This window comes from Pelobates fuscus, chromosome 2 (genome assembly GCF_036172605.1).
Source record: "Pelobates fuscus isolate aPelFus1 chromosome 2, aPelFus1.pri, whole genome shotgun sequence".
NCBI lineage: Eukaryota > Metazoa > Chordata > Amphibia > Anura > Pelobatidae > Pelobates > Pelobates fuscus.
In genome coordinates, this window is record NC_086318.1 from 46089629 (window position 1) to 46102154 (window position 12526).

The following is a 12526-nucleotide window of genomic DNA, read 5'->3' on the forward strand; positions in this document are numbered from 1 at the left end:
CGCCCGCCAGCCGGGTGACAGCAGGGCCAGCCTCGGGGGGCCCTGAGGTGGCCAGCTCCTGGGCCCCCCAGCAGAAGAGGCTGGCCCTGTGGGTACATACCTGGGTCGCAGGGCGGCCGGGCCCCCTGGTGGGCCGGGCCCGGTCGCAGCCGCGACCCCGGTATGTACGCCACTGGCTTACCATCGGACAGTGCTGGGGCAGTCCAAGCTCCCTAAACACTACAGAGGGTTGCAGTGGTTATGGTGTTTGGAGTATTTACCTTTAATAAACCATACAGATTATATAGAAACACCTGGGGATCTGTAACTTTAAGGTCAATTTTGCAATTTTATTTTGCTAAAATCTGGAGTTTTGTGAATAACTCTCACTAAGGTTAAAGTTGCTGGCAGTTCTAGATACAGTCTAAATTTTACATTTAAGGCCAAAATAGCCAAACTGAAATCAGACTATATTTGTAGAACTGTTCTAATGTGACTATTTTGACCTAATTTTTTAAAATGTGATTTCACGGCAATTTTCGTTTTGGTAAATATAGTTTTGCCGTCCTGATTTGCATTCGATACGAGTCGGAGAGAAGTGACGAGCGTTTTGTTGCCCTTATCCAAGATGGCGGCGGGCAGATCTTTGCCCTTCGCTTCGCAGCAGTCGCCATGATTGGCTGCGCCCCCTGACTGCGCGTCACGTGACCCCCTGTCATTACGTCACCAAGGCTGTGGATACCAGCGAGTCGCAGTGGTTGGTCAGAGCGGCGGCTGGAGCGGACCGAGCACCATGAACCTGAAGCGGACCAGAGACCGTCTGTACAGCACTCGGTGCTGCGGCTGTTGCCATGTGCGCACCGGGACCATCGTGCTGGGCATCAAGGAGATGGTGAGAGCCGGGCAGCATGTCAGGGGGTGCTGGGCAGCGGGCACAGATGGCAGGGCTCGGGGGGCGGTTGTTTGTAAAGAATCCCAGCCAACTATGGCACCCACAGCTTCTATTAACTACTATAGCTGAGCCTGCTGGGAGTGAGGCCAATAGCAGTGTGTCACAGGTGGCTGAGCCTGCTGGGAGTGAGCAGTGTGTCACAGGTGGCTGAGCCTGCTGGGAGTGAGCAGTGTGTCACAGGTGGCTGAGCCTGCTGGGAGTGAGCAGTGTGTCACAGGTGGCTGAGCCTGCTGGGAGTGAGCAGTGTGTCACAGGTGGCTGAGCCGGCTGGGAGTGAAGCCAATAGCAGTGTGTCACAGGTGGCTGAGCCGGCTGGGAGTGAAACCAATAGCAGTGTGTCACAGGTGGCTGAGCCGGCTGGGAGTGAAGCCAATAGCAGTGTGTCACAGGTGGCTGAGCCGGCTGGGAGTGAAGCCAATAGCAGTGTGTCACAGGTGGCTGAGCCGGCTGGGAGTGAAGCCAATAGCAGTGTGTCACAGGTGGCTGAGCCGGCTGGGAGTGAAGCCAATAGCAGTGTGTCACAGGTGGCTGAGCCGGCTGGGAGTGAGGCCAATAGCAGTGTGTCACAGGTGGCTGAGCCGGCTGGGAGTGAGGCCAATAGCAGTGTGTCACAGGTGGCTGAGCCGGCTGGGAGTGAGGCCAATAGCAGTGTGTCACAGGTGGCTGAGCCTGCTGGGAGTGAAGCCAATAGCAGTGTGTCACAGGTGGCTGAGCCTGCTGGGAGTGAGCAGTGTGTCACAGGTGGCTGAGCCTGCTGGGAGTGAGCAGTGTGTCACAGGTGGCTGAGCCTGCTGGGAGTGAGCAGTGTGTCACAGGTGGCTGAGCCTGCTGGGAGTGAGCAGTGTGTCACAGGTGGCTGAGCCTGCTGGGAGTGAGCAGTGTGTCACAGGTGGCTGAGCCTGCTGGGAGTGAGCAGTGTGTCACAGGTGGCTGAGCCTGCTGGGAGTGAGCAGTGTGTCACAGGTGGCTGAGCCTGCTGGGAGTGAGCAGTGTGTCACAGGTGGCTGAGCCTGCTGGGAGTGAGCAGTGTGTCACAGGTGGCTGAGCCTGCTGGGAGTGAGCAGTGTGTCACAGGTGGCTGAGCCTGCTGGGAGTGAGCAGTGTGTCACAGGTGGCTGAGCCGGCTGGGAGTGAGCAGTGTGTCACAGGTGGCTGAGCCGGCTGGGAGTGAGCAGTGTGTCACAGGTGGCTGAGCCGGCTGGGAGTGAGCAGTGTGTCACAGGTGGCTGAGCCGGCTGGGAGTGAGCAGTGTGTCACAGGTGGCTGAGCCGGCTGGGAGTGAGCAGTGTGTCACAGGTGGCTGAGCCGGCTGGGAGTGAGCAGTGTGTCACAGGTGGCTGAGCCGGCTGGGAGTGAGCAGTGTGTCACAGGTGGCTGAGCCGGCTGGGAGTGAGCAGTGTGTCACAGGTGGCTGAGCCGGCTGGGAGTGAGCAGTGTGTCACAGGTGGCTGAGCCGGCTGGGAGTGAGCAGTGTGTCACAGGTGGCTGAGCCGGCTGGGAGTGAGGCCAATAGCAGTGTGTCACAGGTGGCTGAGCCGGCTGGGAGTGAGGCCAATAGCAGTGTGTCACAGGTGGCTGAGCCGGCTGGGAGTGAGGCCAATAGCAGTGTGTCACAGGTGGCTGAGCCGGCTGGGAGTGAGGCCAATAGCAGTGTGTCACAGGTGGCTGAGCCGGCTGGGAGTGAGCAGTGTGTCACAGGTGGCTGAGCCTGCTGGGAGTGAGGCCAATAGCAGTGTGTCACAGGTGGCTGAGCCTGCTGGGAGTGAGGCCAATAGCAGTGTGTCACAGGTGGCTGAGCCGGCTGGGAGTGAGGCCAATAGCAGTGTGTCACAGGTGGCTGAGCCTGCTGGGAGTGAGGCCAATAGCAGTGTGTCACAGGTGGCTGAGCCGGCTGGGAGTGAGGCCAATAGCAGTGTGTCACAGGTGGCTGAGCCGGCTGGGAGTGAGGCCAATAGCAGTGTGTCACAGGTGGCTGAGCCGGCTGGGAGTGAAGCCAATAGCAGTGTGTCACAGGTGGCTGAGCCTGCTGGGAGTGAGCAGTGTGTCACAGGTGGCTGAGCCTGCTGGGAGTGAGCAGTGTGTCACAGGTGGCTGAGCCTGCTGGGAGTGAGCAGTGTGTCACAGGTGGCTGAGCCTGCTGGGAGTGAGCAGTGTGTCACAGGTGGCTGAGCCTGCTGGGAGTGAGCAGTGTGTCACAGGTGGCTGAGCCTGCTGGGAGTGAGCAGTGTGTCACAGGTGGCTGAGCCTGCTGGGAGTGAGCAGTGTGTCACAGGTGGCTGAGCCTGCTGGGAGTGAGCAGTGTGTCACAGGTGGCTGAGCCTGCTGGGAGTAAGCAGTGTGTCACAGGTGGCTGAGCCGGCTGGGAGTGAGCAGTGTGTCACAGGTGGCTGAGCCGGCTGGGAGTGAGCAGTGTGTCACAGGTGGCTGAGCCGGCTGGGAGTGAGCAGTGTGTCACAGGTGGCTGAGCCGGCTGGGAGTGAGCAGTGTGTCACAGGTGGCTGAGCCGGCTGGGAGTGAGGAGTGTGTCACAGGTGGCTGAGCCGGCTGGGAGTGAGGAGTGTGTCACAGGTGGCTGAGCCGGCTGGGAGTGAGGAGTGTGTCACAGGTGGCTGAGCCGGCTGGGAGTGAGGAGTGTGTCACAGGTGGCTGAGCCGGCTGGGAGTGAGGCCAATAGCAGTGTGTCACAGGTGGCTGAGCCGGCTGGGAGTGAGGCCAATAGCAGTGTGTCACAGGTGGCTGAGCCTGCTGGGAGTGAGCAGTGTGTCACAGGTGGCTGAGCCTGCTGGGAGTGAGCAGTGTGTCACAGGTGGCTGAGCCTGCTGGGAGTGAGGCCAATAGCAGTGTGTCACAGGTGGCTGAGCCGGCTGGGAGTGAGGCCAATAGCAGTGTGTCACAGGTGGCTGAGCCGGCTGGGAGTGAGGCCAATAGCAGTGTGTCACAGGTGGCTGAGCCGGCTGGGAGTGAAGCCAATAACAGTGTGTCACAGGTGGCTGAGCCTGCTGGGAGTGAGCAGTGTGTCACAGGTGGCTGAGCCTGCTGGGAGTGAGCAGTGTGTCACAGGTGGCTGAGCCTGCTGGGAGTGAGCAGTGTGTCACAGGTGGCTGAGCCTGCTGGGAGTGAGCAGTGTGTCACAGGTGGCTGAGCCTGCTGGGAGTGAGCAGTGTGTCACAGGTGGCTGAGCCTGCTGGGAGTGAGCAGTGTGTCACAGGTGGCTGAGCCTGCTGGGAGTGAAGCCAATAGCAGTGGGTCACAGGTGGCTGAGCTTGCTGGGTGTGCAGTGTGTCACAGGTGGCTGAGCCTGCTGGGAGTGAAGCCAATAGCAGTGGGTCACAGGTGGCTGAGCTTGCTGGGTGTGCAGTGTGTCACAGGTGGCTGAGCCTGCTGGGAGTGAAGCCAATAGCAGTGGGCCACAGGTGGCTGAGCTTGCTGGGTGTGAAGCCTGTCACAGGTGGCTGAGCTTGTGTAGAAGTGAAGCCCACCATAGTGCCGTTGGTATTTGAACATGATGTGAAGCCCACCACATAAAGTTGTTGGTGGCTTAGCATTCTTGGGGAAGAGAAGCCCAATGGCAGTGTTGCAGGGGGCTGCAGTGGGCATCACTTCCCAGAATGCTCAAAGTTTTATAGGTAGCTAAGCATGCTGGGAAATGAAGCCCACGCAAAGGGCCATTGGTGGTTGAACATGCTGTTTTCCAGAATTGGTTGAGCATCATGTTACGTTTAGTAGAGGCTTTTAAGGTTGGCTGAATCTTATGGAAAGATAAGCTCATGACTGTTGAAATGCTAGAGACATCACTAAACCAGTCTCTTCTACCTGGCGCCACAAGACTGGGGGAATGAGGGGAATGCATAGTGACATCAAGATGTGTGGGTGTCAAAGAATAGTTGGTCACCAATGGCTGGGATTTAAAAACAAAGCTGGTTATAGCCGAGGAGCAAAGACTTTGTGGTCCTGGCTGGGCACAGTGTTGACAATGAGTTCTAGATGTAGGGTTTGTAAATAATTTGCAGTGGTAGCAAGGATGCAAGGTGAAAAGTTTGTGGGTTAAAACAGAGCGGGACTGGAAATACTGGAAATGGCAGCTTGTCACCTGACAATTTGTGCTTTACCTGACACAAGAACCAGTTATGCTTTTACAGTAGATTGGCCATTACATTATATCATTCTACCACGCTGCATTTTTTTCTGTAGATTTTAGAACCTCGAGAAACAGTACAATTTTTTTTTTTTTTTTTTGCAGATTAGGATGCTAAAGTTCTATCCATGTGTATTTGTTATGCTAACAATGTTTCAATTATGGTAATACATATTTTTAAATTAATTTACTAGAAATCAGACAAGGAATAGGGGGGATTGCATATAGTGTTTAATTAAGAATTCCTTATCTCCTGCTCTGTTAATGGCTTGCTAGAGACCCTGTTTAAACCATTTTGTTTTCATGCCTTTCATGTCAGTCACAGCCAGGGGAGGTGTGGCTAGGGCTGATGAACAGAAACAAAAGTGATCCTGCATGGCAGAGAATTGAGCAGTGAGACTGCACGAGCATGATCTTTACACAAAAACGGCTTCATTAAGCTAAAGTTGTTTTGGTGACTATAATGTCTTTTATTGTACTTGATTCACATTTTAGTTATCGTTTTGATGATACCCTGACTATTCTACTGTCTTGGCTGTGCTTTATGTATGACTTATTGATATATAGTGACCCATAATGATACCTTCTTTCAACGTTTCCTATGGCATCATCTTCCCTAAGCTTTGTGTACTCCAGGAAGTAGGCCAATAAAAGCCAGTCCATGGTCTGAACTGCTCGGCATATTTAACACTGGTTAGGGGAAAAATCAGTCTCAGTTCTGTTCATAGCTGGAGGACCTGGGATTTGTAGTTTAGTTACAATCTTTGCACTAGCTGTTGGCTGAACTACAACTCCCAAAAAGCTTTGCTTATCTTTTGGATAACATTACATGTTAGGGGGAAACCAGGAAAGGGTTCAGTGCTCAGACAGAAATCTGCAAAGAAGTATTTGAGTGGGAGAGATAAGTTAGAAGAGGAAGGCTTAGGATACAGACTACTGCATCACATTTTTGTAAAGGGGGGGGGGGGGGGAGGAATTTCTCTGAAACTCCCACCCCATCAAAAGATTTACCAAGACAAAGTAGGGACAGTAATTTTCCTCCACTTGACAAAAAAGTAGAGTTACCGCTGTCAAGCTTTTTTTCATTTGCCCCAGCTGTTACCAGGTTGACTGCTGTAGAGGGGGGGGGGGGGAAAGCCCTTTCTATGAAGGAGTTTGCAGGATTCTCTATAGACTTCAATGATCTACTCTTGCGCATGCACGATTGTACAGTGCTAAAGATGGCTCCTGGCAGCTGAAGCACCAGGACCTGAAGAGGAGCAGACAAAAGAGCATGACAGCGCCTGCTAGGGACAGGTTCAGGTCAAATTAGGCAAAGACTCCAAACAGTGACAGAACCGCTTTAACTAAAATAAAGGGATCTGGGTGCGTATAGCGTCCCTTTAATAAAATAAAGTTGATTCTCATGAATGTATCTCCCTGTGAAAACCTTATTAAAAACACAGCGTCATTTCCTCCAGCTGTCAATTGTGATGGTTGTGTGGAAAAAGGCATTATCTATGGAAGCTCCTGTGACATCAGTGTTGTAGTCTAACACATGTACAGCACTGACATGGGCTCCTGGAAGATAAAGCCAGGTACTGAGGAGGATAAAAATGGCAGTGGCCTCGAGGGACGGCTTCAAGTAAGTAAAACTTACCTTCCCGTGGGCTACCGCACTGCAAGTATTGAAGTCCTCATTGGGGTATTTGCAAAATATGCAACAACCCCCGTAGGTAACAGAGCTGCTTTAAGAGAAATCTTATGTGAGAAGCAAATACTCTACACCAGGCTTCCCCCAAACTCCGGCCCTCCAGATGTTGCTGAACTACAACTCCCATGATTCTATGAATTAAATAGGCTGAGAGTCATGGGAGTGGTAGTTCAGCAGCATCCGGAGGGCCGGAGTTTGGGGAAGCCTGCTCTACAGTGTTGGTAGAAGATCCATACTACAGTGACCATTTATTTGCCAGTGATGAAGGTCAATAAAAACTGCCCTGTGATATAGGTTAGTCCAATATAGATATGTGAAGGGTTGCACTGACTTATTTCCGGGATGTGCAAAGAAGCCTCTTAGCGAAATGTGCTCTGGGTCCCTGTTGTCATTGGAAATGCAAGTTTTTATTGGTAGCAGGTGATAGTCAAACAGTTACACATAGCATTGGCAACATGCCCCTGCATTAAGCAATATGGAATTCTTGAAATGCAACAGAGGTTGAGAAATTTTAATTTTACATCTTAAAGCTTTGCTGAGTATTAGGCCACTTCCTGTATTAAAAATAAAGCACTTCTTACCCTTCTCCAATTTGATGTGACCATTGAAATCGCATTTTGAGTTTTGCCCTAATTATCAGGACCAAGATTGTGCTTTATTGATTTTGTGGCTGTAGTAACGAACAGTCCATTATTTTTTTTGAGGAGTAACGGTGATGGTTCTGTGTGACTTTTTATTCTCCATTATACTTGAAAAGAGAGGATCATTTTTGTGAAATGTATCGCAGAGACTCTCTTAAATTGAACTCAACAGACTCATGTTAAATTATAGCAGCAAAATTGTCAGGGAAAAATATACAGACTGTTCTGCATGTTTTATTTAAAGGGACGCTCCACACACCAGAACCATATTGTATTGGTTATGGTTCCAGGATTTCCCTGACTCCTTCCCAGTCTAACAATATAACTTACTACATGGGGTCTGCAAGGTCACTTCCTCTATGGACACTGGAAGCTTCCTCGTAGAGCTTCTGTTAGCTCTTGTGAACGAAGATCTGCACTGCCAGGATTAGCTCAATGCAGGGAACGTCTTATCAGGGCACTCCAGAGTACCATAATTGTTATAGCTCACTGTAGTGGTTATAGTGCTATGTGTCTATTGTCGTTGTCCCCCAGTTTTCTGACCATTGTTTTGAGGAGTCTTTCTGTCTGCCATTTTTACATAAACAGAGCAAGTAAATCATCAGAAAATTACGGTGTTTGGAAAGGAAATAAGGGCCAGTAGTGACACTCTGTCTTCAGCAAATTTGACTTGAGAGGATTAAAATTATGCCTTAAGTAATCCGCTAAAATGGGCAGTTTTGAGATGTGAAGTAGACTAGAGTTTGTGCTAGGAAACGTGTTATTGCCAAACTGTAGCGTACCATGACGTGCATTCATTCAGTGTGGAAGTTAACCCTGCTGCTTCACGATAAGCGTTAAATATACATTAGTGGTGGGGTGTTTTTTTTTGGGTCTCTGCTACTGGGCCCACCTTGTGTTTTTTGGTGGTGGTTGTTGTTGGTTTTTTTTTTTTTTAAAGGAACACTATAGTCACCTAAATTACTTTAGCTAAATAAAGCAGTTTTAGTGTATATAGATCATTCCCCTGCAATTTCACTGCTCAATTCACTGTCATTTAGGAGTTAAATCACTTTGTTTCTGTTTATGCAGCCCTAACCACACCTCCCCCTGGCTATGATTGACAGAGCCAGCATGAAAAAAACAAACTGGTTTCACTTTCAAACAGATGTAATTTACCTTAAATAATTGTATCTCAATCTCTAAATTGAACTTTAATCACATACAGGAGGCTATTGCAGGGTCTAGCAAGCTATTAACATAGCAGGGGATAAGAAAATCTTAATTAAACAGAACTTGCAATAAAGAAAGCCTAAATAGGGCTCTCTTTACAGGAAGTGTTTATGGAAGGCTGTGTAAGTCACATGCAGGGAGGTGTGACTAGGGTTCATAAACAAAGGGATTTAACTCCTAAATGGCAGAGGATTGAGCAGTAAGGCTGCAGGGGCATGTTCTATACACCAAAACTGCTTCATTAAGCTAAAGTTGTTCAGGTGACTATAGTGTCCCTTTAAGCCATTAAATGTATCTGTAATTCGGGGCTGAGACAGTCTTGCTTCTTCAGCCTTATCTTCCTGTTACATGTTCATTGTTTATGATGGTCTCTCTCCATTCCAGTGGTTCCCATAGGCAACAATTGCTGACCGTCAAACCATAAATGGTTCTCACTGTGCTTGGCCAATCCAGCACTTATCAGTGTGTGGCATCATCATGCTGTGTGTGATAATTTTATAATTATTGTATATTTACTTTACTGGTATGGCTAGTATCTCCCTTATTGGTGTTATTAGGCATCAGATTAATTGTTTTCATTTTTTTTTAATTTTTTATATTTTTACATTCTGGTATTTTATCATTTGTTTGTATTCATTCCACATCCATCAATTAATTTATCGTCTTCAGTGCCAGCTTCTGGTATATTTCAAAGTTTTTACATTGTGTACTTGGTTATTTTAACTCTGTTTGTGATAATCTTGAATGTAAAGGTCTTCAAAAATTAAAGCCCTAAAAGGAACATTCAAAGCACGATAGCCACTACAGCCCCTGTCACCCTCCCACAGGAAATAATCAAGTTTAAGGCTTGGCCTGGGTCGGCTCTCTGACTCCTCCGTCTTTCGACTATAGGACCTAATGTGCATGATCCGTGAGCGATTTAGACCCTCATCACAGGAAAGCTAGGATGATGCTGCCTGCAAATGAAAATCACACTCTGTTTTAACAGTAGGATGTTATAGAGCAAGCAGGTGTAAATAAGAAGATATTCATGCAGGTCCTTAAGGTGTTAAAGTGCACCCACGTTACATATCATGCTTTCATGTCAGGTATACATTTACGTAATGGGGAATGTCGTACCTTTTTAGCCTGTGTGGCAACATATTGTATTTTAAAATAAGAGAACACGTGCACTCTTACTTTGTCAGATTAGATCGTAAACAGTATGCAGGAACGGATTGTGAATGTAAAAAGAAATAATTAAATACAATAGTTCAAGTTCTTAAAAATGTAGAACTTCCGGGTTGTTTTTGTTTGTTTTTTATAGGGGTGGGGGCACTCCTTTAACCATAACCACTACAACACACTGTGATTTTAAAAAATCCCAATTTTTTTTTATTCATTGGTGTAATGTTCAGAGACATTACAGTTCTTCTATAACAGGTATTTTTTTTCCATGTTTATTTTTCCCTTCAGATTAGAGGCAGTGCTTTTACCAATGGGATTTCTAATCTGGAGGGAAAAAACAGGCATGCAATTCTCCAAATTTTTAACACCCTCCCCCTAATTAAATCCTTTCCGTTAAATAGCATCTCATCTTGAACATACCCAGTTCTTTGCCTGCCTTCGGCAGGGGAGGTTAGACAGGAGGTTCTCCAAGGAAGCAGGTGAGAAGGGCTGAGGCTCAGGAGGCTCTGCTTCCTTTCTCGGGTAAGTAAAAATTAAAACGCCGGACGGCGTGGTCTGCCTTCATTTATGCCGTCTCGTTCTGTGCCGGTCTGACGAAGGACGCAGGCGTGCGTCGGCTGGTAGGTCCTGTCGGTGGAACGGACGCACAGGTTGCGTTACGTTCCACCGGGGGTTCGCAGAGCGCTATGCACATGCGCAATGCGAACCTGGATTCAGGCGCCAAATCTGAACTCGGCGTTTTTTTGGTTCAGTGGCTTACAGGACTTAAAGGAGCAACTTACCAGCAGCAACCTCTGTTTGCCAAGTGCTCTCAGAACTGTTGCAAGTGTGTTTCTCACCTGCCCTCCAACACACTGTGAGGCCATTTAAGGTAAGACATCTTCGCTTTTATTTTAAATGACTTTAGCCTGAATCTTAAAGGGGAAAAAATATTATGTCTAAAAAAAATTTTTTTTTATTATTTTAATTTTCCCTTTTTTTTCTTGTCTTTCCTCAGTATGTCGAATACTGAGATTCTGGATAAATCTTCAGAAAAGGGGAAATGTACATCAAAAGCCAAGCATTTAAGTTGCTCTGTGTGTTGCCATCCTATGCCAGATGGCTATAAAAAGAAGCTTTGCTCATTATGTTCTAAAGAAGCTTCAGAGGAAGCGAAAAGAGCAGAAATGTCCATTTTTCTCAGCTGGTTACAACAGAGTATGCAGCAAACTTTGGTGGTTTATGCAGTCGGCAGCTATGCAGACAGCCCAGGCTTCGGTTGCCCAAGATTCACAGATAGTGAAACTAAAATAGATATATTAGAGACTCACCGAGGTGAGGCTCACAAACTGGGTTTAATACAATAAATACTGAATAACTTAATACATATAATAATGACTAAACCAGACGCACTGTAAATAGATGCGGTATCTATATTAATCTAATTGGTAACTCCAAGTATGGGGTATTGGGTTATAATCAAAATACTTTATTATGTTCTTAGCAGAACAGAAATCCAAGAGTACACACAAATACCAGAGGAGTACCAAAGAAATTGGATACAGGAAAAGAGAAGATAGAATATTGAGGCTGGAGTAATAGTGGTAGATTCTCTAAACAGTGAAAAAATAGAGTCCACCAAAGTATAGATGGTACACTTACCGAGATGGTACCATATAGAGTATAAATCCTGAATCTTAAATCTCCTAAATAAGACACCTCCAAGGGTGTACTGGGCTGTCAATGTTAAATCAAAGGATCTATATACAGATACAAGCCACAGAAAGGACAAAGTAGGTGACGAAGGTGCCTTAGAAAGCACCGAAACGCGCGTCGGGTTAATTCCTTTTTACTCACTTAACACTATGGGAACACTAGGTGGTTAATTTTGTTTTGGTTCACCCATTTTTTGTCCAGACAGCACAGAGTGATGCTATTTAGAAGATATCCGTTATAGGCATTTTGGAGCAGTATTATCTTTTTCTCCTCTTCACTCCTAGGGACAGTATAGAACACCCTTGAAGGTGTTTTCTTAGGAGTTGTAGGGATATATATTTGTTTCTTTCTACTTTGTCCTTTCTGTGGCTGTATTTGTATATAGATCCTTGAATTTAACATTGATAGCCCAGCACACCCTTGGAGGTGTTTTATTCAGGAGATTTAAGATTCAGGATTTATACTCTATATGGTACCTTTTCTCCTCTTTACTCCTCGGGACAGTATAGAACACCCTTGAAGGTGTTTTCTTAGGAGTTGTAGGGATATATATTTGTTTCTTTCTACTTTGTCCTTTCTGTGGCTTGTATCTGTATATAGATCCTTTGATTTAACATTGACAGCCCAGTACACCCTTGGAGGTGTCTTATTTAGGAGATTTAAGATTCAGGATTTATACTCTATATGGTACCATCTCGGTAAGTGTACCATCTATACTTTGGTGGACTCTCTATTTTTTCACTGTTTAGAGAATCTACCACTATTACTCCAGCCTCAATATTCTATCTTCTCTTTTCCTGTATCCAATTTCTTTGGTACTCCTCTGGTATTTGTGTGTACTCTTGGATTTCTGTTCTGCTAAGAACATAATAAAGTATTTTGATTATAACCCAATACCCCATACTTGGAGTTACCAATTAGATTAATATAGATACCGCATCTATTTACAGTGCGTCTGGTTTAGTCATTATTATATGTATTAAGTTATTCAGTATTTATTGTATTAAACCCAGTTTGTGAGTCTCTAATATATCTATTTTCTGTTCAATACT

The 12526-nt window shown here is 47.0% G+C and overlaps 1 protein-coding gene across 1 annotated transcript in view; it reads left to right on the forward strand.

Annotated features, from left to right (window-relative positions):
• Positions 1-692: 692 nt before the first annotated feature.
• LAPTM4A (lysosomal protein transmembrane 4 alpha) overlaps positions 693-12526 on the forward strand; it is a 40503-nt gene continuing 28669 nt past the window's right edge. The window contains exon 1 of the mRNA XM_063442124.1: positions 693-871. Within this exon, the coding sequence (XP_063298194.1) occupies positions 773-871 (99 nt within the window). The 5' untranslated portion in view covers positions 693-772. The remainder of the gene's footprint in view (positions 872-12526) is intronic.